Genomic DNA, 27,618 nt, shown 5'->3' with positions numbered 1-27,618 from the left:
ATCGGAACTAGGGGCGAGGTGAAATCAGACATGTTCACCTCGGCCGGGGACTGTGTATCGGGGGCACAGCTGAGAGAGCAGGAGTGACTTCCCATGGCTGACCCCCCTGCTGATGGTTTTGACTTTATGTGCGAACCATCAGGAGGCAGCTTGATCCAGCTCGGAGCATTTGTCAAACCCAGAAAAATGCTCGTTTCCTCCGAAGGTTTCCTGCGTGTTTCCGCCTTTCACAACTAACCCTGGTTTAAGCCGCTTTCATCCTTCTTTTTTATTATTATTTTTTTAATTAAATGAAAATACATCAGAGGAGCCGAGGACCTGACATACCGATGGAGCAGTGAGTTATGGCAGCTAAAGAGGAACTGTACGCCAAAGTGACGCCGCGGAGGCAGCGCCAGAGCCGGCCGAGCACCGTCAAACATGGGACCACTCTGGACGTGCTGCTGTCCATGGGCTTCCCCAAGACCAGGGCGTGAGTACTGTCCCGAGACACACACCAACACACACTCTCATAGCGAGGTTAAACCAAGCTTCACACCAGCATCCCTCACAGTCAGTCTGTAGCCAAAGTTTCCTCTGGTCTGTGTGTCAGTGTCCTCAGCAGCTGGTAGAGATGCTACACCTCTGCTCTGAGATGCATGTTGTTTACATGTTCACTTTTATTGAACTGTAGCTTTTGCCCTGCCTGTATCACAGCAGGCTTATGCAATATTATTGATTGACCCTTTTGTGTTTTTTTTAGCCATCGCCATGACTTTGGTTTCCCCTTTAGTGTCAAATAATACTGTACAACTAAAGTCATAATAACATGCTATTACTAGTACGCTGTTTTGATACCAAACGGTATTCAGATCATTGTGATTGAAAACAATGCAAATATAGTTCATTTGAAGTACAACAAGTATGTATTGGTGCCAAATGCACCTAAAGGACTAGCTTTCATGTTAATGCTGCAGTTTAATGTTGTTGATAGTGAACCTAATTGTACAGTCATGTAGTTTAACATACTGTAAAACAAATACTATTATGTGTTGTTATTATAGTTATTATCTGCAATATTACATATAGCTGAATATGAATGTAGTCTGCATATTTTTTTAGCCATGACTTTGGTTTCCCCTTTAGTGTCAAATAATACTGTGCAACTAAAGTCATAATAACATGCTATTATTAGTACGCTGTTTTGATACCAAATGCAGACGTATTCAGATCATTGTGATTGAAAACAATGCAAATATAGTTCATTTGAAGTACAAAAAGTATGTATTGCTGCCAAATGCACCTAAAGTACTTGTGTAGGCTTTCATGTTAAAGCTGCAGTTTAATGTTGGTGATAGTGAACCTTATTGGGAGGCGTGTGGCGCAGTGGGTAGTGCGTTGGTGTTGGGATCAGGGGAGCACAATATGACTAATAGCTGAATATGAATGTAGTCTACAAATAAATAAATACAAATTGACTCCGAAAGCATTCAAAAAAAGCACAACTAGTATTCTGTTGAGCTTTTTTTCTGTAGCCTACTTCATTGACTCTCCACACCAATGCAACAGAATAACAGAAGCACTTGTATGTTCAGTCTTTGTGTTTCTGTGGGGGTGCGTTTGTGTCCATATGTTGTTTTGACATGTTTCCCCACCACAAAAGAAAAACATCTGAGTACTTTCTGAGTCACGCGTTTCCTTTGCCAACGCTCTTGGTTTTCATTGAAAAACCTGATCCGGTGGGCATTCCTACGTGCTCCGGCTCTACACTTTTTTTTCATTCATCCTTGAGAGAAGAAGTTGCCAGGAAACAAGGATCGCTGGCTTGTGAATGTAGTCTATGGATTATTTAATCCTATAAAAAAAATGACAATGTATTGTCTGCTTGCTATTGGGGGGCATAGTATCACAGTTGAACCATTCATGTTTAAATATTTGGTGTGGACTATTGTAGATGGTTAAGAATACGATTGAAGCAGTATTTGGCATGATGTCACAACATTTGAGCAACAGAAGCACTTCTCTTTTAGAACCAGAAACAAGAGAAATGTGCAACATCGAGGCGTTGCATCTCAATAAAAAGATTTCCTATATGGACTGCAGAAAATAACATGTATGCTTTATAAAACCAATCTTTGTCATCTTGACACGGTGCTTATGGCCACAGACACAGTTTTAATTGAAGTTCTGTATGGCCTTACATCTCAGCCTCACTGTGTAACTTCTATCTTATCACATAATCTATAATCATAACGTGCCTTCCCATTGTTGGTGTTGTCAATGACTCCCACATTATATATCAAACCCGGTGGTTTCAACAGCCTCTTCGCCCACAAAAGCCTTTTCTGTATGTGTAGCGGGCCTCAAAATTGTGTCCCATCATGTAACAAAAGATGTGAAATACTTTGAGTCTCAGCAGCAGAAGTCTCAGAGTGTCGTGATAAACCCCTGAGATCGATTACTTGTTTCATTTGCTGAATTGAGAGTGAAATAAGAGACTGGAATTTAGAAATGACTAGGAGCAGTTTTGCTAAGTAAGCCAAAGCTAGACGGATACAGTATCTCCAAAATGAAGCCTTCTTATCTACTGAAAAGCTGTCTGAGGTCATCAGGCTGTCTTTGTTCCAGACTGCAGCTCCTTCTCTAATGAACCGCTGCAGACAACATGAGGGACTGTGGTTGGTTATATTTGCAGACTCGCATCTAGTACTGATGATGTACTTATACTCTCCGAGCGATAACATAATAATGAAGCAGAATAATCAGCGTGTGTCTGCTGTTATAGCTGTGGAGACAAAACAACAATAAGATAAGCAAATAATCAGTGGTGTAAAGTAACAATTCTGAGATACTTGTGCTTTACTTGAGTATTTCCAGTTTATGTTACTTTGTACTTCTACTCCACTACAATTCAGAGGTACATGGTGTACTTTTACTCCACTACATGTATTGAATACCTTTAGTTACTTTACAGATCTGGATGTTATCAAGTGTTAAATCAGACTTTAGTTCCACCTGGAGTAAATTCACCAGCTACCCTGCAGTATACAAAGTCATTCAAACTAGCTGCACCTTTACCAGCTTTGAGAACACTTTAATGATCAATCATTATAAAACATATCATATATATTATTCTGAAATGGACCAATCTGCACAATGACTACTTTTACTGTCGCTACTTTAAGTATATTTTGATGCTAATACTTTTGTACTCTTGAGTAACATTTTGAATGCAGGACTTTTACTTCTAACAGAGTATTCCTACACTCTGGTACTTCTACTTTTACTCAAGTACAAGATCTGAGTACATCTTCCATCTCTGTGAATAATACAGATACATAGTGCCTTAAATACAACACAGGGAACACTTGAGTTTTTTGAGTTTGGTGTATTCATTTGGTGGGACTTTTCTCTCTGGAGCTTATGTTATTGTAGTTATTACATTGATAGGGACATATGTGAGAATAGGATGGATATGTTTTGCGCCAACACAAACATGAGTTTCCAATACCTTAAAAACACATCTTTGTCATGTTAATACCCAATCACATTTAACATTTGACAGGTCAAATAAAGCATTGCCGTTAAATGTATGAACATACTGTACATACAATGCATTTCTTTATTTTGTTGGTAATGTAATCCAGTTAAAAATATAGATTAGTCTAATTGTAGAATTCAACCTGAGCTGAATAACACTCCCCAATTCCCACAAAACGTTATCAGCATCCTCAATGGCCTAACCTTTTCAAATAACTCTCTGTTTATGTCCAGCGAGCAAACTTTATCTCCTGCTTTGAGATAAATAACCAAATGAGAACTTTGCATGGCCAGGTATTGTTGTCACGTTATATCTTTGCCTGTTTTCCATTTATTCCCTGGGAACCTGCTCCTATTTAATGATTAGCCTTACAATCTACTATGTGTTCCCTGACGTTGCAGATTGCACTTGTGAAAATGGGACTTCCTTGTATCATTACATTACATTTCATTTGTTAGATGCTTTTATCCAAAGTGACTTACATACATTCAGTACTGTGGACAATCCCCACAGGAGCAATTTGGGGTGAAGTGTCTCAGGGACACAACGACATGCTGACTGCAGTGGGACTCGAACTTGCTACCCCCTGATTCAAAGTTCAGTGCACTATCCACTGAGCCACAGCCTCCCAACCCCCCAGCCTATCATAGTTAAATATTCCTTCTTGGTTGTTTCTTTTCCCTAATATTTTCCAATCTTTACTTTTATTGGACTTGTGCAGGATTACCAGTTAATTAAAAATCCTAAAAAGGTCCTCATTTAGCTTGATTTGACTTCCAAAACATTGTTAGCTTCTGTAACTTCTGCAAACAGAACATACTGTGTGAAGTAAATTGGTGTTGGATGGAGGAACTAGACACACACATTCTGGTGTGCAGTTTTTAAATGTCATGTTTGTGACCAAAATAACTTGAGCAGTCACACCTTAAAACATCACCCTGAACCTACGACCTGTACTACAGTAATAGAACTATAGACCAAGCGGAGATCTGAGTTTTAACCACTTTATTTTAGACAAATGAGGGGCTAAGTGGTTTTTAGAAGCAGCCTTATGACCCTAAGTAAACAGACGGTATGTCTGCGGCTCCTTCATGTCAGCCATGCAACAGTGGAAGACCGTTCGACTGAAATAGAAACCTGTTTAATGCTGTCGAGGGTTAAAGATTTGTGTAATCATCCACTTTAGCTCTGTGTTGTTTCAGAGGAATAATGTGGCAATTCTGAGCAAGGGAAACAGGAAGTTGATGACCAAAATGCAACAAAACTGACTCTAGTGACGGAGGCTGAGGCTTTTTTACTTCATCTGGTACTGACAACATGTAGACAGAGTCAGCGGAGGAGAAGTTCGTCATGTGATATTTTAGGACCAATCGCAGATGTTCTCACAGTCACGCTGGTGTGTGGAAAATTCAAATACCATACAGGGAAGTGTACAACAACATGGCCTCTTTCTGAGAGGATCAAACAATAACGATCTGAATTCACATAAACGCAGTCAGGATTGGCTGATTGAAGATAATAAACAACTAATATCATCACCTAAAATCTGGAATCGGGGCTGGCATACGAATATAAAATTCTCCTGTGATAAATAAAGTATTTCTGATACATATTCTGAGTTACTGGCCAAAATGTTGTTGTTTTTTTCCCTTTTTTACGTCATTTGTTTACAGAAACATGGTGGCATTTCAATAATGTTGGAGTGATTAGCGCAGGTGAAGAGACCGGCGTTTCTAACCTAACAGTTATCACACATTTATAAGGCCTAACTTTCTAGTTAATAGAATTTTAAAGTCCAAATCTCCCAAAGATGTTCAATTTACAAAGGTATAACACGAAGGAAAGCAGACAATCCTCATATCTGAGAAGAGCACGTTTTATTTTGTGCTGGTTAAATAAGTGATCTATTGACCAGTGATGGGAATTCCGGCTCACCAAGAAGAGCCGGCTCTTTCGGCTCCCAAACGGCTCTTCAGTTTACCACATATTATACCTTTTATAATTCAATCAAATAGCCCTGTTTTGACTAATGATTTATATGTGTACACATATCACTTAAATTATTCAATACATCCTTTGTACTGAAGTATTCAAAAGTAAAAATTACATGTTTAATATCAATTATTTGCTGTGGCCAATTGTTTTCATTGCATTTACAGACCCTTGTATCTCTCTGACACCACCCAATGAATGCACAGACTTGCTTGTAGAACCACGCTACACAAAGCAGATAGCAACACCTATAAAAACTTAAGCATAGACATTTAAAAAAAGGGGCTACTGTATCGACATTTTAAAATTATATTTAAAGAAAAGGCCCTGACAAAACAGCAGGGCTCTATTTCAGTATTAACTATAGAAAAAAAGACAGCAACAGCTGACATCAAATCTTTGCTGAGCCCAAGGATAATCATAAATAAATAACATAGTGAAAATAAATATATTGCAATGCTCAGTACAGCAGCATCCAACCGTCTCTAATCATAAAAAAACATAATAAAAATAAATGTATTGCAATGCTCAAAACAGCAGCATCCAACAGTCTCTAATCCTTGGATATTACATGTCACTGCATGCATGCACGGAGCAGCTGTAGCGCGGAGATCATCATATCATTCTGTCTTGTATTACTTAACAAAAAATAACAAAAACAAAAAAACGTCTCGTTCGCGGGCGCGAGCCGGCTCCCGTCGTTCACTTAAAACGTTCTTCGAGCCGGCTCGTTCGCGGCCGACACATCACTACTATTGACGAATGGTTCGTGTACAACACTAATCCCATGATGGCGGCCTGTGATGCGGCACCTAAACACAACCGTGCACGACACATTTTTATATTTATGTTTGTGATTGTCCTATTTTTCCTCATGTGGAGTTTTGAAATGTTGTGTGGTAAATTACTTCACTGCTCTGATTCTGATTGTATAAAACAATTGTTGAATTGATAATATTCAGTACAGGATTACACATCTTCATCTTGGTGAGTTTCAGTTTCTAAAACAAGTACACAATCTTATTAAAAGCTCTGTTTCGTATCCTTTATGGAAATTCACAGTTGAGTTTCTCTTCACTTGCGCCACTTCATGTATTACTCTTACATTTATCGTCTGTTTCATTGTGTTTTTCAAACTAAGACTTCAAAGCCTCTGTGGTCACTGAGCTGCTACACATCTAGCTGACATTATGTTTGCTATTTATTTCCCCCCTGCTACTTTGTGAAGCCTTTTGTGTGTTAAGAGGAAGTCTCTGTGAATGCAAACTCTTCTCCTACTTACAATAGTTTCATAACTCACACCACATGTATAACTCTAACATGCAAAAAGCATCGCAAGAGACATATTTACATTATTGAGGTTTTAAATACTGCATATAACTCATGCATACATGTGATACATTGGCGCCTGCGTGTGCGTCTTTGAAAGAACAAACTCTGAGCTTGTACTCAGAGACAGTCAAGAGGAAGTCGCCCATTTCCGGAAGTGGCTTGTGACCTTTACTGAGCGCTCTGTTGAGATGCTGGTATGGGGGCGGCTGAATCACATAGGGAAGAAAAGTTTGACATTCTGACTTGGTTATCAATGTTTTTCTCATTAAAAGGTATTCCTGAAGACTTGCAACCCTTACTGAGAACAGAATAAAAGCTTGCTGAGGCTCCCTGGCTGATGTGTGTGACCAGGAAATAAAATGCTCTATGCTCGATTTGGGTGATAAAAGTGACCTTTTATGACATCAATTTTCCTTTAAAACATAGCTTTGAATCTCATCATATGCTGTAAGCTGCTTATGACACATCCTGGGACTTTGAGGAGTGTGTGATGCATCACTATTCTGGCACGGTGCCTCAGTTAGTGAAACATTTGCTTGGTGCACTTTGACTTATTTCTCTGACGTCACTCAGTGCTAAAAATAACACTCAAGCTCAGAAAAACACAGTCATGTATGGGTTTGGCAGATGCTTTGATTTGTATTTGTTTAATAGGATGACTTGATGGAACTCTGAAGAAGATTTTTGAATTGTTCTTAAGTCGCACATAGGCCAGCACAGTTCAATGGCCTCTGTCGACCCTCTTCTTCACAAATAATGAAGTGAGAAGAGGAGAAGCAGTTCCAGACACAGCGGTACACAGCTAGCTTTGTTACAGGCGTGCTGCTGAGACTTTAACTCTGAAGAAAAGCTTTATAATTGTACAACACCAAGCTGGCCTTGTTAGTGACCCTGAACAAAACACTCAAACAACAGTTACTTCCAGAAATAATGCAATAGTTTGACATTGCCTGAAATACGCTCGTTCACTTTCTTGCCAGACGTTAGCTTAAACCATTAATTCCACGGTCATGTCCAAACAGTAAACACGAAGCTAACTGCTAGCAGGTGGTTAGCATAGTGTTGCACATAGATAGGGAGACAGATGGCCTGACACTGCTAACAACTGTATTCAAGCTTTATTAAAGCTGTGTGCAAACAGAGATGTAAACAACATTAGCAAAACTCCAATTTGGATTAGACACATAAGATTGAATCCTTGTGCATAGCCATTGCATTTTTCATTTTTCTTTTTTTTGCCTTAAAGGTCCCATGTCATGGCCATTTCTACTGATCATAATTCCATTGTTGAGGTCTACTAGAATAGATTTAAATTGTGCAATTTCCCAAACTCACATTGGTTTCTCATACAGCATCTCTGTATAGTGTGTGTATTCACTCTCTGTCCTAAACGGCTTGTTGGAGCTCCCTGTGAGCCCAGTGTGCTCTGATTGGTCGGGATGTTGCAAGGCTAGCTGCTCAGTGAGCTGGCTTACTGGTGTGGTTTCCGTGTCGGCGATACAGCGAGAACAAGCTAAACTCATCCTGAGCACACACAAACACTCACAGCCGAAGTAAAAACAATAAGTGTGGCTTGATATTGAGTAAGAAAAAGGTTTATAACGCTGTGAGAATGGGTCTGCGGAGAGCATTTCTCCGCCATCCCAACTCGTCTATTACCAGCGTTCAGGGAGCTCTATGCAAGTCAATGGGGACTCCCTGTTAGTTAGCCAAGGGATCCTGGTGTGTGAGGTGCTCCGCGGATTGGTCCATTTGGGCCAATCCGGTCATTTGTTGTTGATTTGGGTGTTCACACGCCACAGAACCCAGGAAGCAAACAATGGAAAATGAGAAATCTCCAACGAGGCGTTCTGGGGCAGCATAGACAGGTCTGTTCTGTGTTAGAGTTTTACTCGCTACAGGGTGTACTTTGAGGGTTTGTGACTCTGCAGACCGTTTACATGCAGAAAAACCTTCATAACACACAAGGGGACGGGTAATAACCGGAAAAGCATGACATGGGCCCTTTAAATATACAGAAAATATATGCTCTTTTGTGTTCTTACTGTCGCATTTAATACTTAATTAACACTTTAATAATGCTGACCCTTAAAAACATCTCACTTCTTTCCATCCTGGGAGAAGGATCCCTCGTCTGTTGCTCTCCCCAAGGTTTCTTCTATTTTCCCCTGTAGTAGTTGGATATCTTTCTTTGCTGTGGGGCTTTAAGGACAGAGGGTATCAGCTGTACACTCTGTAAAGCCCCTGAGGCTAATGTGGAATTTGTGATATTGGGCTATATAAATAAAACTTGATTTATTGATGGATTTCCTCTGTCTTGATGTCCCACAACACACCATGAGCAGATGTGATTCACACTGTCTGTCTGCTGGTGTAAAGGTTGAAGGAAGGGCGGTACCGCTGGTGTTTTGGCTCGATGTGGGCTCACCAGGCCCGAGTGTTATAGTGAAGAACGTTTCCTCTGCTGACGCGGCTCTCCTCAGGGCGCTGCAGGCTGGTCGGGCAGCGGCTCTCAGCGCTCTGAGGGATAAGTGGTTAGTGATGAGTGTTCGCCGTCAGCTTGTAAACAGGAAATGTTGATTTGAGCTGAGTCAGAGAGGCTCCCTTGGGTGTGTGGGTGTGTGTGTGTGTGTGTGTGTGTGTGTGTGTGTGTGTGTGTGTGTGGTGTGTGTGTGTGTGGTGTGTGTGTGGTGTGTGTGTGTGTGTGTGTGTGTGTGTGTGTGTGTGTGTGTGTGTGTGTGTGTGTGTGTGTGTGTGTGTGTGTGTGTGTGTGTGTGTGTGTGTGTGTGTGTGTGTGTGTGTGTGTGTGTGTGTGTGTGTGTGTGTGTGTGTGTGTGTGTGTGTGTGTGTGTGTTGTGTGTGTGTGTGTGTTGTGTGTGTGTGTGTGTGTGTGTGTGTGTGTGTGTGTGTGTGTGTGTGTGTGTGTGTGTGTGTGTGTGTGTGTGTGTGTGTGTCCGTCCAGACAGGGTGACATAGCTGCTTTTTACTTTTGCCTTTTAATCACGATTTTCCAGTTGTTGGAAGTAGCTAAGTACATTTACTCAAGTAAAGTAAAAAATGTAGGTACTTGTACTTTACAAAGCTACTTTGCAGAATTAGAATATAAATACGAATGTAGCATATACAGTAATTCAAATAAACCCCACTTTTACCAAGTGCAATGATGAACAGATGAATGCATAAATAATTGTAATACAATCATTTAAAATACATTGTGCTTAAAATCTGCACGAGTTGGTACTTATAGTATATTATGAGGCTAATACTTTTGTACTTTTACTTGTGACTGAGTATTTTTACATTGTAGTATTTCTTATTTTACTTAATAATCTCTACTTCTTCCACCTCTGAAGATTTCCTTTTTCCATTTCGGCCATTATGAATCCACAAAAGCCATCATATTTATGTAGTTGAATTCTTGTCCCAATATCTTCAAACACAGTGTTTACAGGAAATAAAAACAGTGCTGCACGCTCATGAGACTTTATGAAGAGTGTGCAGATTTCCTGATAGAAAGCCATTTTCTCCAACGGCCTGGAACATATCCAAGTTGAGCCGAAAGGTCAGCTTTAATAAACACTCAAAGTAATGTTTACATATATGAAAAACCAGAAACGCCGCTGCTGGAACACGCAACAGGCAGCCTGGACATTTCATCTGCTATGGGGTCATATGTGTAAACAGGAAGTGCAAACATGTCCCATATGTGGGTGACATGACATGCAGGATGTGCAAATGAAGTAAAGCTCTCATCTAATGGCCACTGTTAATAATGCAAACAGTATGCGGCTGATAAAAGGCCATTTCAAATCCAGAGTGACTTCTCTCCCTAGCGCTTTCTAATCTTTTTTATCTTGGGCTAGCTGTGAACAGGAAATGCAGTTTATAAATAGCTCTCTCAGTTCTTGCTCGGAGCAAAGACAGGCCTCCGGTTTAGCTGCAGCTATTGAGGGCAGTTTGTCCATGACCGCTCCCATGAATATTCAGTTCAGCGATTATGGCAAAAATCATAATCACGATTATTTGGGTCAATAATTGATATCATGATTATTAAATACGATTATTCATTGACTTTGAAAAAATCAATTTATTGAACTTTAAAACAAATACAAATAATAATTTGAACAGTATCGTTTTAACTGTTGATTACCCTGAATGTATAATTCAACTGAAAAACCAATACAAAAATAAATAAAATAAATGATACATTTATATTTACATTTAAATAAATAATATCAAAATAATAAATACCAATAAACAAGATCAACAAATATTTTGGAGCGCACTTCCACAAGCTACTAAACATATATAAATATGATAAATACAAATAAATTAGACCAAAATTAATTAGATCAAATATGTTGCAGTGCACTGTCACAACCTCGCAAAGCAAAATAATCGTTTTTTCCGATTATGTTGTTTTCGTAATTGTGGCAGGCCAAAATCGTAATTGCGATTAAAATACGATTAATTGCACAGCCCTAAGTTCAACTCAAACTAACTCTAATATAGATTTATTTTAAATATATTTAAGTGTCACAGAGCTGATGCTGTCGGGCTTTGGACTCCTCATTGAGAGAGGAAGTGAGTGAGACACTTCTGCTAACCTTTTCTTCCATTATGAGACGATTAGGTTATTTTTAGCAAATTCCTTGTAATTTGCTGAATGATTGCTTTTCGTATCACTAAAAATAGGTGGGAATCTTTTTGTTTTATTGCTTGGTAAACATTTTTACATTTCTTTTATACTATTTCCCAGAAGCAGCACAAAACATTACAAGACCAAAACATATCATCATGGTTGGCCTTCTGCTCTCCACATTCCCACCAGCAAACAAGATTGAACAGTTTGATCCTTGTGCATAGCCATTGACAATTTTACTATTTTTTTGCCTTAAATATACAGAAAATATATGCATTTTGTGTTTTTACTGTTCATAATGAACTTTATGAAGTGACATTTTTTTCATATTTACTTAATTTGTTCATTTAACAAATGAATATCTTCCATGTGTTTTCTTCCCAGTAGTTTTAATTGTTTGTGTTATGAATACTTTTGAAAATGTGTTCCCAATCTGCTATTGGTATATTGCAGGAGAGTTCATTTTCCTATTTATTCTTTACATTGATAACACTAAGTTCATCATGATTAAAGTACACATTTGAAGCAACAGCACTCTCTATGTCATGCTTGATACTGTATTCCTTCTAATACCTGGAACACGGTTTGTTATTTCAGTGGATTAATGCCAAGGGGCGTCTTAAGGGATATAAAATACAAGAGATAGGAAGCAAGAAATGTACTGTTCTCGCCTGGATTGGACTTTGTGACGTCTCGGTCACATCTGCTTGTAATCCTATCATTCCTTTTATGAGAGAAAATCCCCTTCCTCCTCCTCCTCCTCCTCCTACTCCTCCGCACCAGGTGGATCTCTGAGTGAAACAACTGCAGCCACAGCCTCTCTGTCTAAGCCTTCTGCATGTCTAAGGGTGACTTGTAAATGTAAAAATGTGTTCGGTTACATTTACTAGCTACCTGTAAAAAAAATGTATTCAGTAACATAATCTGAGTATCAAAATATCAAAGTAATGTAACCTCTCTGTTACGTTTGGATTACCTCAATATCATCTACAACGCAAATTAATACAAGAGAAAATTAATTGCAATACTGAAGTGTTTGATGTTAGACAACAGTAATACCAGAGGTGGGAGAAGTACTGCTTTCAAAATGTTGCTCAAGTAAACGCACAAAAGTATTGAAACACATGACCACATACTACAGTTTAAAAAAGCAGAAATATAATCTGAGCTGACACACAATGCTCCGTTTAACTTTAATACACACAGTAAAGGTCACACACACTATTTTATGAACATATGGGTTTTTTATTTTAAAATGTTCTGTATTATAAACACAGTAGATTCAAGATTCAAGGCTGTTATTGTCATGTGTGCATAGCTACAGTGTTAGGACAATGACAATCTTAGGTCACAGGCTCCTCCAACAGTGCAACACAATAACACAGATAATAGTGCAAGTAAATAAAATAGAATATAATAGAAATTGTGCAGAATAGTCTACAAGTAATTGGAATATTGATATATATAAGTATACGTTAAAACAAGATGAATGTTATGGATGTTCTTTCAAAAGGCACAACATGGAAACCTTGAAATGAGTATAATATGTCCTATTGAAAGCAGTTTCTTTGGCAAGTAAAGGTTGAAGGCCATGTGTTAGCGCCCTAAAGGATGCTTGAGGTAGTTATGGTAAAGCTCTGTGTGCCATCTGTCGCGTCTCTGCAGCCTCCGTGCTCACACACTGCTCGCTGCTCTCTGTCAGGGCGTGCTGCCCCCCAGGGTTCAGGGACGTTGCCGTATCTAGGACCCTCTCACTGGGACACATTTATAAATAGATAATCGAATTTGTACGCTAGAGTGGCACGATGAACTCTGTCAATGTCGGCGCACACAGAAATGCTACAACACGTCTATACCAAGCTGTGAATGACACACAGAACACCTCCTGCGTGCTCATTTGACTTCAATATAAACTGTAGATGTGTCCTTAAATGGCCATTCAGAGCAGTGGCAATAAGAGATGATACTGTTTGTATTAATCACAAATCATTGTGAAGGTTTTGTTCAACACGCAATCTAAAGGATGTTGGATTGCATGACTGTTGAGTAATTTAGTTAAAACTAATTTCCTGATGCTCAATAATGATATGAGCTATTTACCAGAAAAATCTCTCACTGAAGTATCTTGTCCATAATCCAATCTTTTGGCTTTTAAGAAGACATCGACAACGATAAACTATCAAAAAGATTAATCTTAGGCAAGTTTCCACTGTGGTCCACAGAGCCAACACGCACCAAGGTGTGGTTGCTGTTATTCAGGGACATCTACTTTGCATTAGAGAACCTTTCAAATGAATGAACACCTCACTGTTCGGAAAAAACCTGAGCACCAATTCTTACCAAGACTAATCACAGATATAAACACATTTTGCTATATTAAAGAGGACATTTTCAGGTGCATATTTGTATTTTGCACTGTGACATGTCTCCATGCTTTAATGTTCAAAAAGCTCTTTGAGGGTGGAGAGTGTGTGGGAGAGAAACTCTGGGAACTTTTAGCCTTTACAGATCATGTACATGCACACAAACCTATATAACACACTACAGGAAAGAGAGAAGCCCCAAAAGCACAATAGGTCCTCTTTGAGTAGAAAGTTTGAGCTACTGTGTGCCATGTTTGTCAAGACATAGCTCTCGGAGACCCAGTGTTAAATAAAGTCACATCTGGATACTCTGTCAGTCTCTTGAAGCCTTCTAAAGCTGCTGGAATCACTGAATCCCTTCAGAGGCGGCCCGCAATACCAGAGGTTTTATAAAAAGACGCTAATTAGATTCTGAGCACTCAAGAGTAATCATCAACGTGGGTGTGTGGCACAGTTGGTGTGCGTTGGTGTTCAAACCCCACTGTAGTCAGCATGTCGTTGTGTCCCTGGGCAAGACACTTCACCCCAAATGACTCCTGTGGGGATTGCCCACAGTATTGAGTATGTAAGTCGCTTTGGATAAAAAGCGTCTAACAAGTAACATGTAATCAACTCTCTTGTTTCAGAAATGTTTTATAAAATGACACAGATAAATCATGATGTAGGACATGTGTTTAATTATTAAACATGTTCTTACTGATGTTTGGGAGGGTCTTTATACTGTGACATTTGAAATCTTTTTTTTTAACAGGAATACGTTATTAGGGTTGTTTCACTGCTCTCTTGGGTTGTTCGATTTCTGTTCATTGATCACGTGGAAGCACATCTCCAACTAATAAACACGGCCGGAAGAGAAGCTATTGATTTACTGACTTTGATCTCATTTTCTCTTTGCAGATTGAAAGCTCTGGTTTCCACAGGAGGGAAAAACGTGCAGGCAGCTTGTGACTGGTGAGAGCAACACACACTTTTACACACACCGTCCCACACGGTTATTAATGCACACACACACCCTCTTGTAATTGTAACTATAACATGAACTGACCTCACCCCTTAACATCGTCACTAACAGTGCTGCCCTCTGCTGGACGTCAGCTGCCCCTCTCTCCCTATTATTTTTCACTTCTTAACTTCTTAGTTTTTTTATCCAGGAGAACCTTCTGTATTCGTAAATGGATGAACATATTTAGATAGAAAATGACATAACCAATGATTATATACTGTCCTCACTTCAATTTTCTTCCCCTTGCCACTAAACTGAAAACATATCTTCCAAAAATGCTTCCATCTCAACATTTCTCCAGTATTTTTTGAATTCTTAATGACATGGTGCTTTATAGAGAGGCGAAGTCCCGCCCATCTACTTCCGACCCATGGGACCTTATTTCGGAAAAATTATGTTATTGAAGTCAATGGAGAGAGAAAGATTATCTCTCGATCCCGTTTGAATTGTGCCACAAATTACACATATGATGTTTGTCAATCTTAAATAATTATTTCCATGTCAAAAAAGTCACAGTTTGTCGTAAAACTGTTGAAATATAAGACTATGAAAAATACGCAACTAGAAAGACTACAAATCCCAGAATCCCGGTCCCGCATGCTGGCTCTTACAAACCGACTAACTCCCCTTGTGTGTATGTACAGCTCTCAACATGCCCAGACTTGGAGTGATTTTCACGTCTTTTAATACTTTCCGCCTCATTCTGAAAGAAAGAAGTGAAATGTGCCAACGTGACGGCCGTCCTGGTGTGTGGTGCGAGACGGGAGATGTAGGTCATTGAGCGGTTTCACACAAAAAAAAGTGTTACTTCACAGTTTTACGACACATTTTAATTTTTTTGACTTGCAAAATTATCTTTTAAATTGACAAACATCATATGTGTAATTCGTGGCACAATTCAAACGGGATCGAAAGATAATCTTTCTCTCTCCTTTGACTTCAATACATACTTTTTCAGAAATAAGGTCCCATGGAGGTCCCCCGGAAAGGGAGGGACTTCGCCTCTCTATAGAAAGTCAATAACAATTGTGCAATATTAGAAAAAGCCCCACAGTTTGCTAAGCTAATTTATTCCTTATTTATTTAATTTTCTTTTTTTCTTTTCAATACACAAACATTTATGCCTTTTCCTGATGTTTTTTAATCTGTTGTTTAAAAAGGAAAAAAAAGTCTAAGTGTATATAGACTTATATATTAGATTAAAGGAAAGCACACGATATAAAAAATATATATAAATGAGAAACAATATGTACACTATGGTAAGAAAATAAGCAGGTAGCAGGTAAGTGAATATATAAAGTATTAAAGGAGCCTTTCATGTTAACAGATTGTAAATAAATAAATAGTTTAGTAAGAAAATGTGTTGTTGTGCGATTTTTGTTGTTGTTTTTTTAAATAAAAATAAGTATTCTTGCTCAGCAGTGATGGTACAGTCTGTACTTGTGTTAGTAACTCACTGTCTTCCTGTCCTTGCTCCAGGCTCTTCTCCCACGTAGACGACCCCTTCCTGGACGACCCTCTGCCCAGAGAGTATGTGTTGTATATGCGCCCCAGCGGAGTCCTCCTCCAGCAGCTCTCTCACTTCTGGCAGCAGTCCCGCGTCTCCTGTGGAAAGAACAAGGCCCACAACATCTTCCCCCACATCACCCTCTGCCAGTTCTTCATGGTCAGTGTCTCTCAGTGCTCACGTTATAGGTTGTTTTTCTCTCACAGACACAACATAAATAGGACAAACATGGAGAAGCATCCACAACTGCACCTCTTGTACATCAGGGTTCATCGTTCATGCCCTCCTTGGACACTAAAAGGACATACACTTTCTTGATGCTATCTATATTGTGCAAATTATTTTTGTATTTTTCTTAGTTTTTTTGTTGTTTTATTCTCTGTCAAAGCGTCTTTGAGTTTTTAGAAATGCGCTATATAAGTGTTGTGGGGGAAACTTCTGTGTAGCAATGCAGGAGGACTCAAAGGAGACACGGGGAGAGCTGGAGCTTTGATGGCAAACACTGATGGGTTTATTTGGAGCTTCGGCCGGAGAATTCACAAAACAAGTCAAAGAGTCAGAGGTTCTGACTTCACGGTAGAGTTGCCACGTCAATTCTGAAGATCTCTACCCCAGACCCGTGTATTTAGCTAGTGCAGAGAGAATAATCAACATTGAGCATAACAAGATAGAATCATAACACCTCTATCAGCTGACGCCAACAGGCAGGAACAGGGAGACAAAACACTGAGAGCACAGCAGCCAAGGTTACAGGTGCGTGTGCTCAGTCAGGACAGTAACTGATCAACTGGGTCAAAGTTATGGGCTTTGGAAAATATTTCCCCAACAAGTGTCATGTATTATTATTATTATTATTATTATTATTATTATTATTATTATTATTATTATTATTATTATTATTATTATTATTATTATTATTATCAACATATTACAGACATTATCACTCCCCCTCATCAACAAAATGATCACACAATACCTGAAGCATTATGATAGTAAGAACCAGTGCTTTACCATCTAGAAGTGCAGTGAATACAAATAAATGAAAAATAAATAAATACATCTATAAGTTGTACAATAGCTGCCCATTGCTCCTGTTACGAGGATGGGTTAAATTAAGAGGTCAACTTTCACTGTGTGTGGTGTGTGCATGCACATGTGTGACCATTAAAGAGGGTCTCATCCTCCGATTCTCAAAAAAAAGAACAAGGCAAGTTTATTTATATGGCACTTTTCAACACAAGGCAATTCAAAGTGCTTCACAAAAATGAAAGACATTAAGAGCATAAAACACATTACAAACATTACAAAGCAAAGACATGAATAACTCAGGTACATGAATAAAAGTTACAGTGCAGTGTGAGATGTGAATAGTTCAATTAAAAGCAGCGGCAAAAAGAAAAGTCTTCAGGATGGATTTAAAAGTAGTCAGAGTTGCAGCGGACCTGCATGTTTCTGGGAGTTTGTTCCAGATATTTGACAATATCCCGAACCAAATTCTCACATTGCTCTACCCCTAGTCTTCCTGTGAAATTATAGTTCTTTTGAAACCTTTTTATATTCCTTTCATCCATTTTGAACACATTTCCCTGTTACCTGAACCCATCTTTGACCTTTAAACCACTTTTCTTTTCAATATTCAGAATTAGGATATTTAACCCTAATGACTTCTTCTGTTGTTTAGTGTGCCGATGGGAAGGTGGAGGCTCTGACCGAAGCTCTGCAGGCAACCGTGGCCAAGTGGAAGGGTCTTATCCCCATGCCCCTCCCTCTGGAGCTCTACACCTCCTCCACCTTCATCGGCCTCTTTGTGGAGGAGCAGATGGCCGAGGTGCTGAAGACTTTCGCCTTGGACTTTGCCACCGAAGCCACAGCTAAAGCAGGTTAGAGACCACCCATGTCTCTGTGATGGAAATACTGTCTTTACAGGGGGAACTGCTCCTAAACATCAAATACAAAGTAAAAGAAATTAAGCAACTTACATGCGAAGTTTGGGGAGAAGGGGCATTAACCTGAAAATGGTGTACAATAGGACAACAATGGGATAGGGAATTAATAAGTATTGTGTAAACCCTAACCCTATTATTTATTTTATATTTTATAATGATTATTTTTATTTTTATTCAATTTTTTTTTTTAATTATTCTTCCCTAATACTTCTCTATTTGTTTATTCCTACTTAAAATTCACTTCTTCTTTTACTGAGTACGTGTACACTTTTTATTTAAATATGTATCACCCGAAAAAGAAAGATACATGCAGACAGTTGTGAATTTACAGCATATCCTGTAACCATATTTTAGCAGTTTCCCCAGACCATACATTTTCAGTGTATTGAATATAGTAGGCCATAGAATGGAAACAATACTTCATTGTCATGAGTATACATATACAAACATCTGCTGTGCACATTTCTCTCTTTGCTTTGTCCAGATGTTCACGTCGAGCCTCATAAGAAACAACTTCATGTCACGTTGGCGTACCACTTCCAAGCCAGTCACCTTCCTAATTTGGAGAAGTTGGCCAAAACGGTGGAGGTGTCTTCAGGCTGCGACTGGCTGGCCGTGCTCTACTCCCGGGACATTCGCTTTGCTAATCATGAGGTAGAGTTGTTTCCTTTGAAAATGACTACTTCCTCTTGAAATGTGTGTTTTGTGTGTGATATTTGGCCAAATAAATGTTGCTAAATCCAGGGGTGGGAAGTAGTGGAGTACAAACACTTTGTTACTGTTCTTAAGTACATTTTTCTGGTATCAGTACTTTACTCCACCACTTATTTTTCTGACGACTTTTTACTTTTACTTCTTACATTTTCCAAACAGGCTGGTTCCTTTAGTTTGAATGTGTGTTTGGTGGCGTGATCATTATTATTTAGAGTCATTGCGTGCCTATTGATTTGAACACGATCCGTGTATCCATCATTTCCTGGTCTTCTCTAAAGAAGAGGGACCAATGAAAACGCTGTCATGTTGCCGTTGTTCAGCATGGAAACATTCATTAGCTAACAATGACATTATTGTTCTATTAATATAAAGGGAGGTCAGGTACTCTTTAAAACAGCTGCTAGTTATGGGTACTTTTTACTGAAGTACATTTCAAAGCCCATACTTCTTTACTTTTACTTGAGTAAAGAAGTTTAGTCAGTACTTCTACTTTTACCAGAGTATTTTTAAACACGAGTATCTGTACTTCTACTTGAGTAAAGGATGTGAGTACTTTTGCCTGGCTAAATCCCTGAAATGGCTTCCCTCTAATGGCTCTTTTCACCCCCTGTAGACGCTGCAAGTCATGTACCCGTACGTGCCTCAGAATGACGACGAGCTGGAGCTGGCGCAGGGAGACTTCATCTTCATGTCCCCTGTGGAGCAGAGCAGTGCCAGTGAGGGCTGGGTGTTCGGTACCTCGCTGGGCACGGGGCTGTCCGGCCTGTTGCCTGAGAACTACGTCAACCGCGCTGATGAGTCTGACACCTGGGTCGTCCACGGGTAAGAAAAGGAAGCGGGGTAAATCCATCGCCATGTGTTTCTTGCATTTGCAAAATTCTCCGGAGGAGCTGGGAGGCCCTGGGATGAGGGTTAGACTGATAAAGCGCAAATACAGTAGAAAAACAGACGTAGCATATTATCACTGATTGCCCCTCAAAGCCACAAAGACATCAGTGGGTGTTATCTCATTACATTTACATTTCATTTAGCTGACGCTTTTATCCAAAGCGACTTAAAATAAGTGCATTCGACCAAGAAGATACAAACTAGAAGAAAACAGAATCATATAAGTACATCAGGTTTCATAGAGCCAAAACATTTTAAGTGCTACTCAACAGGCTTTAGATAAGCCAGTCCTTTGTTAGTATATAAGTGCTTTGTTAGTATGTAAGTGCTTTTTATTTTGTTTAGTTTTTTAGTTTTGTTTTTTGTTTTCTGTTTTTCATTTTATTGCTCGAAGTGGAGTCGAAAGAGATGAGTTTTCAGTCTGCGCCGGAAGATGTGTAAGCTTTCTGCTGTCCTGATGTCAATGGGGAGCTCATTCCACCATTTTGGAGCCAGGATAGCAAACAGACGTGTTTTTGCTGATGGGAACTTGGGTCCCCCTCGCAGTGCGGGTGCAGCGAGCCGTTTGGCTGATGCAGAGCGGAGTGCACGTGCTGGGGTGTATGGTGTAACCATGTCCTGGATGTGGGAAGGGCCAGAACCATTCACAGCATGGTACGCAAGTGCCAGTGTCTTGAAGTGGATTCTAGCAGTTACTGGAAGCCAGAGAAGGGAGCGGAGGAGCGGTGTGGTGTGGGAACATTTAGGAAGGTTGAAGACCAGACGAGCCGCTGCATTCTGGATGAGCTGCAGAGGTCGGATGGCACATGCAGGTAGACCAGCCAGTAGGGAGTTGCAGTAGTCTAGGCGTGAGATGACGAGAGCCTGGACCAGAAGCTGCGTCGCTTTCTGGGTCAGGAGGGGACGTATCCTCCTCAAACTGACAATCCACAGATCCCTTTAATGTGTGTTCTCTACAGTTTAAGCACAGATGCACAACGTTTCTACTAAGCTGAATGCAAAGATTAAAGGGAAAATGAGTCATCTTCCTCTTTTCTAAAACTGTCTTTGAACAGGTTGTGTTTCCTCCCTTGCTCTACCCATTTATTCTTCACTATATTCATATTTTCAAGGCACGTAAACACACTTTACTCACTTAATTTGATCTGTGCCTTGCTTATTCCTGTGTTTCCTTACTCTCATATGACTGTACCGGTGTGTTGGTTGTCTGCTAATGTTCCTTCTCTTCACTGTGGATAATGAGTGCTATTTTTAAACGGCTATTTGAATAAAATGGAGTCCTCTGTCTGATCCTCAGGTCTCACTCCGTGCTCACCAGTGCCTCTCCGTCTAACTCCGGCAGCAGCGTGGCGGGGTCATTGTTTGACGGACAGCTGAACGACAGTCTGTTTGACATGGATCCTCCCGGCCTTACTGGCCTCTGTCCTCCTATGCAGGTATTCAGCACTCCTGTATTATGTGAATAATACTCCCTATGGCTTACAGGCTGCATGCTAAATGACAATTCTCTCTGAAGTGTTTGCACCGGTACAAGAGGCAACCTTTGGTAGAGGGTAATGAAACCAACCCACAACAGTGTCCTTTTAGACAGTAAAAAAGGGACATGTATAGTAAAAGTACAGTTTAACTAACAAAATATGCTGTATTTATTCAACTTAATTATAAAAAATTAAGCAAGTAGCTGAAGAAATGTCGGGCAAGTATTCTGAAGTATGAAATAATAGTATATTATTAACTGAAACATGACATAGCTTAGTATGTACCTTTTATAAACCTAATGTCCTTGTTTTTCCTCACAAATTCATAACAAATGCGTGCATCTGTATTATATATGACCATATCATGACCCAACTATCATTGCGTCCTGTAACTGCATCCTAAAATGAATTAGTTCAAGCAGACATCCATTATAAATGTTCCCAACTCTCAGAAATGCTAATAATTTGACTGTAACTGCCTGCGGCTAGTGCTGATCATTTGCATACGAAGAGACCAATTTTGCTGCAAATGCATATTACCTAATTTAAATATGTGCAAATAGCAAAGGAGCCCCAAGATACTTTTTGCCCAGCAGTGAAGTTAGGGATGCATTAAAGCAAATTATTATTTTGTCTTTTTACACAGGTTTAGCAGCCCCAAAAGCAGCACAGTCCTTTTGTCAATTCCTCTTTGAGTGTGTTAAAAACGAATTATAACTGTATGCTTGTAGCATGAAATAAAAAAGGCCACATTATGCTTTTGGGGGTTTTCCCTTTCCTGTAGTGCAGGGGTGTCAAACTCAATTTCATCGCGGGCCACATTAGCATTATGGTTGCACTCAAAGGGCCGGTGGTAACTATATAAATAGACATATATAAATATATAATATATATAAAATAATGTATTATATGACATTATTGCCTCTGAATTGGATTATTATCGGATAGGGTAATAACTTAGTAATTAACTACGTCTGAAAGCAGAAGTCCAGGGCAAATAATTGCAAGTTTCTTCAGTGGCATGTCACAAAACGAGATGCATTGTGGGACATGTAGTTTATGGGCAACCTGCTTCTGTAAAGTGGCATGTAACCGTATAATAAACTTATTATATTCTTTGCAAGCTCTTGCGGGCCACATCAAATGAAGTCGCGGGCCGGATTTGGCCCCCGGGCCTTGAGTTTGACACCCCTGCTGTAGTGTGTTATATGGGTTATTGTGCATTTAAATGGTCTGCAAAAGAGGGAGTTTCTCTCCCACACACTCCCCCCTTTGCCTGATTCACCTCCGTTAGACTCCTTTGTTTACTTCTGTAACATAATTACATCACTATGTAACTCTTGTGGTTCTATTGGCTTTATTTATATTAGATTTAAATTGAATCTTTTTCTCAGGTGTTGAGGCCAACCTGTCAGTCTTCCCTTTCCAAGATGAGACTGTTTGTGTGTCGCCATGGCGAGAGGATGGACGTGGTGTTTGGGAAAAACTGGGTCTCTCAGTGCTTTGACGCCAAAGGTAAGCATGCAGGGGGATGTTAATTGCACATTTTTGAGTTGAGTATTTCCTTCTTCAGTAAGATCCTCATTTGTGTTTGTGTAGGCCGATACATTCGCTCCAACCTCAACATGCCGTCCAGCCTGCCAGCCAGAAGTGGAAGTTACCGGGACTACGATAAAGATTGTCCAATTACTGTGTTCGGCTCCACCCAGGCCCGACTTGTAGGTCAGTACATATGAAGTAAAGTACATTTTATCTTGTTGAAAAGTTACTATAGTTTGAAGGGTTGTTGAATACAGTAAAGGGTACACTTTAAATGTATTTTGGTCTATTTCAGGTGAAGCTCTGTTGGAAAGCCACACAGGAATAGACTTTGTTTACTGCTCTCCTTCTCTTCGCTGCGTCCAGACTGCTCAGAACATTCTGCAGGGTAAGACCAAGTTAATATTCTCACGGCAACATCTATTCAGTTTCTTAACTGCCATGATGTTATACTCACATGTCAGAGCTGATTTCAGAGCTACTGCTGCACGACAATGTTGGACTATTAGTGTTAGTTTTGGATCTGAATCTTTAAGATTTGCGCACATCCAATACGAATTTTTCTATAAACATTTAATAAATTATTAGCAAAAAAAACTGATAGGAAAAATGTTGGGGGGTTTACGGAAGGTATATATCTTTCCCATACTTACTTCCTTTGACCACAGAAAAACACTTACTTCATGTTTTCTTTTTTATCCTTACTGTATTTCTTCATGTTAACAAACATAGGACCAAAACTATTACTTTTTGCACAAAGTCTTACATTTTATGTGAAAAAGTATTCGTATATTTCCCAAAAAACTGAGGTGAGTGACATTACTTAATAGATGTAGAGATATTTCAATGTTCTCTCTATGTTTCACTGTATGTTAGGTCTCCAGCAGGAGACAAAGACAAAAATCCGTGTGGAGCCTGGGTTGTTTGAATGGACCAAGTGGGTCTCAGGCACAAGTTTACCCGTGTGGATCCCCCCAGCTGAGCTGGCTGCTGCTAACCTGAATGTGGACACAACGTACAGGTACACCAACCCTAAAGCATCACGACACCTTCATCTGTGATTCTACAATTTAATTCTAACCTCTTATATATATTGTTTTGTCCCCAGACCTCATATTCCCGTAAGCAAGTTGACAGTATCAGAAAGCTACGACACCTACATCAGCAGGAGCTTCCAAGTAACCCGCGAGATCCTGACAGACAGCAAAAACCTGGGTAATGGAGTACAAATTCTTGGCAGCATTCACTACAATGCCAGCTCTTTTATTGAGATGATTACACTTAAATGCTTCCCATTCTTTCTGTGCATAATGCAATCTCTGGAGGCCACTTTACACTGAGCATGAGCTAATGAAATCAAAACTAAACAATGGGCTCCTGCCTTGATGGCCTTAAACAAAGAAAAATGCACCTGACGCTTAACACTCTATCATAAGGCCTTGAGACGGAATAGTGTCACACAATAGGCACTTTGTTTTGACTCTGCTGGCCTTCTCAATCAAGATGTTTGATTTGGATGTGGGCCAAATCTCAAAATAAAAGGCAATGCATTAACGAGCCTGAACATTTTTCAAGCTGTATATCATCATCTGCTGAGTGCCCATAAACAAACAGTATAGAAGCTTATGCATATCTGTGGAATACTTTTCTTTACCTCTTCCACACAGGAAACACGGTCCTGATTGTGGCCCATGCTTCCTCCCTGGAGGCCTGCACTCGTCAGATACAGGGCCTCAGCCCGCAGAACTCCAAGGACTTTATCCAAGTTGTCCGAAAGGTCAGTCCGCGCTTAACTTAAAACAAGGGCTGTACTCAATGTTATTTAAAAAAACTATTATAAATTGAATCAGAAAAAATTGCTTGGTAATAACTTGTTGTGAATTTTGGAATATTACGTCATTTAATTACAACATTCTGGGGTTAAAGGGGCCCTATTATGCTTTTTGGAGTTTTCCCTTCCTTTCCGGTTTTTGTGCATGTAAATGGTCTGCTAAGGCTAAAATCCCAAAATTCCCTACAGAGGGAGTTTCTCTACCACACTCCTGAAACGCCTCTATTGGACTTCTATGTTTACTGACAGAACATTATGACATCACTAAGTAACACTCGCGCTTCTATTGGAAAGCGCTCCAACATATTGTACGTGATAAGCTAAAGGGCGGGACTTCTCTAAGCGGTTAACCAATCACAACAGAGCTGGCCAGCAAACCAATCAGAGCAGACTGGGCTCTGGTTTCAGACAGAGGGTGAAAAGAGGTGCTGAAGCACAGGCTGTATGAGAAAAATAAAGAGCTTTTTGAACATTAAAGCTTGTTAACATGTCACAGTAGAGACACTAAATACTAATATGAACCTGCAAATTAGCACAATAGGGCCTATTTAACGTTTATATTGAAGAAGATTCAAACCATTTGGTACAGCTCTAGTTACAACACCTTGTTCATTTGTATCCCCTTCTCATCTTTTTGTCTGTGATAACACACACATCTGTCTTCTCTCTTTGCAGATTCCTTACTTGGGTTTTTGTGCTTGTGAAGAATTGGGAGAGACCGGGGTGTGGCAGCTGGTCGACCCGCCCATCTTGCCTCTGACACATGGACCCAATCACAGCTTCAACTGGAGGGAAATGCTAATGCAAGACTGAAGGATTTGCTCTTTGGCTCTCTTATCTTTTGGTGACCCTGAACTGCTGAAAGAAATATTTATTTTTAACCCACTCTGCTCTAAATCCAGCCCAACTACCAAAAAAAAGGAAAGAAGAAAAACCACGTCTGGCTTCCTTCAAAGATATCATGCAAAAAAATAAATGCATTTATTGAAGCAAATGTATTCAGACACACTGCTCAGGAATGAGAAAAGCCACAGATAGAATGGCAGTTTGGTGTTTTGAGAATTGTGGATATTTCTTAAGACTTGCTGATGAATCAGGTTTATTGCCATGAAAAAAGACGTTAAGTCTGTGACTCCTCTTCAGGCAGGGCGGTGAAGACTTTGTGTTTTGCTGCCTTCACACACACTGTGACAAGAAGTAGACGAGAAAGACTTCCACCACAGAAATATTTTTCCATGTGTCAGAAATTATTATTTAACTTGTAGCTAAGACCCTCCCGCAAAAAAAAAAAAAAAAAGCACAAAAGAAATGTTGACAATCAGACAGGGGAAAACTGATCTTCATTGTTTCTGGTGCCGAGATGGGTGGTTTATGATTCCTGTAAATGTCATATCATTAAGTGATTTTCTCTAAGTTAACATTTAATTGCCAACATGAATAGTTTTACTTTCCTGCAATGCAGTTTTATTACCACCACAGGAGCAACCAAGGCTTAAGAAAATTAATATAATTTAATACAGACCGCTTTTGGGTGCATTGACTAAAATATTTGCTTGTTAATCACAGCAGCACTGTTGAATTTCATGTTTTTTGTTATGTCAGATGATTTAAATGCTTACTGCCTATACCAACTGTTTGTTATTTGAGTCAAAACGTCTATTGATACTCTCAAAAATGAATAAAGCAAGGATGTGGTGATATGAAGGCCTATACATATAAGCCTGTGCCATGTGTTCTGTAAAAAATCACTTCTTTACATAAGATATTAGTGAGAATTAAGTAGCTCTTAATTTTTGGTACTGTTTTACACAAATAGCTTTGCAGTTGTTTATTAAATAAAGATATGCAGGCATTGCAATGAACAAAGAGATAACTCATTTAACGACAATCTTGTGTTAATGTGCTGTTTATGCCCGACTTAACATTGACAATCTTATTTTACTTTACAGAGCACCAGGTTGCACTAATTGTCACATTCAAAGCAGTAGTAGGAGTATTTAAAACATGTCTGGAGCCTCTGTACTATTCAGTGTTCGAAAGAGACATCATGCACAAAACCAGTCCCTCCATTGAGTGCATCATTAATCATCATTAATCTTATTAAATGCACCTGTGCTTTTGCTGCAATAATGGCAACATATCCTATTGGACTTTTAGTGAGTAGTTATATTCAATAATTCAGATTTATAAGGTAATATTGTTAATGATACATTCAGAATACTGGCTTTAGGTGTTTTTGCAAGATTTGGCCTTCTTTGTCAGGCTTCTCTGTCTGGATCTCCAACAGGAAAGACTTTCTCTCCTCAAGGAAGAAGCACGTTTGGACAGTTTGGACCCTGAGGTGGATTCACAGCTTTAAGTGAGTCTAGGAATATAGAACATCGCTATGAAAACTGCACAAAGCGTTTACTTGTGCGATAAATTAACATACAAGTTATGCTGCTTTAGTGAGACTTATTTTGGCTAACTAGTTAGCTAACAGTCACAAGCTAAACGTTATCCTCCTAGCCCGTCTCTTGCTAACTCAGGTAAGGGATTTTTTGTTCGCGTGTCTGCTGAAACCCTAACCTCAACAAGTGAGTTACCCTTTCAATGTATTAACTATAAAGGTATGACAACAAGCACCTGTAACCTGTGTAGCTAAGTGGTAGCATACCAGTTGGACATTTCTAGCTAACGTCACAGGTGATGAGAGAGAAGCTGATTTAGCCACACCAGTATTACACTGTTACAGCACCTTGTCTCAAGCTGTTGATTGTGTTGTATAGTAAAATATGATAATCAAAACAAGCAAATATTACATTAAAGGTTTACACAATATATAATTGTAATAATACTTTAGAAACACTGCCTTTTAACAATG

General features: G+C 39.5%; 1 protein-coding gene across 1 annotated transcript; it reads left to right on the top strand.

The window, feature by feature from the left end:
• Nucleotides 1-344: 344 nt before the first annotated feature.
• On the top strand, nucleotides 345-26,474 carry ubash3ba (ubiquitin associated and SH3 domain containing Ba). The gene is made up of 14 exons (XM_034140059.1): nucleotides 345-472; nucleotides 14,747-14,800; nucleotides 16,332-16,518; nucleotides 18,041-18,239; nucleotides 18,790-18,959; nucleotides 19,633-19,841; nucleotides 21,205-21,343; nucleotides 22,780-22,900; nucleotides 22,985-23,107; nucleotides 23,220-23,312; nucleotides 23,801-23,945; nucleotides 24,033-24,139; nucleotides 24,592-24,701; nucleotides 25,431-26,474. The coding sequence occupies exons 1-14, from the start codon at nucleotides 345-347 to the stop codon at nucleotides 25,566-25,568; spliced, it is 1,923 nt and encodes a 640-aa protein (XP_033995950.1). The 3' UTR covers nucleotides 25,569-26,474.
• Nucleotides 26,475-27,618: the final 1,144 nt, after the last annotated feature.

Source organism: Trematomus bernacchii, unplaced genomic scaffold (genome assembly GCF_902827165.1).
Source record: "Trematomus bernacchii unplaced genomic scaffold, fTreBer1.1, whole genome shotgun sequence".
Lineage (NCBI taxonomy): Eukaryota > Metazoa > Chordata > Actinopteri > Perciformes > Nototheniidae > Trematomus > Trematomus bernacchii.
Note: the sequence above shows the minus strand (reverse complement) of the source record. Positions and strands in the feature narration are given on the sequence as shown.

What these genes read in the sequence shown, in the direction of transcription:
- ubash3ba (XM_034140059.1), top strand. Translation starts at nt 345, where the DNA reads ATGGCAGCTAAAGAGGAACTGTACGCCAAAGTGACGCCGCGGAGGCAG. An exon ending in TCAGTGCTTTGACGCCAAAG is followed by an intron (nt 22,901 to 22,984) that starts GTAAGCATGCAG and finishes GTGTTTGTGTAG; the next exon opens with GCCGATACATTCGCTCCAAC. An exon ending in TTATCCAAGTTGTCCGAAAG is followed by an intron (nt 24,702 to 25,430) that starts GTCAGTCCGCGC and finishes CTCTCTTTGCAG; the next exon opens with ATTCCTTACTTGGGTTTTTG.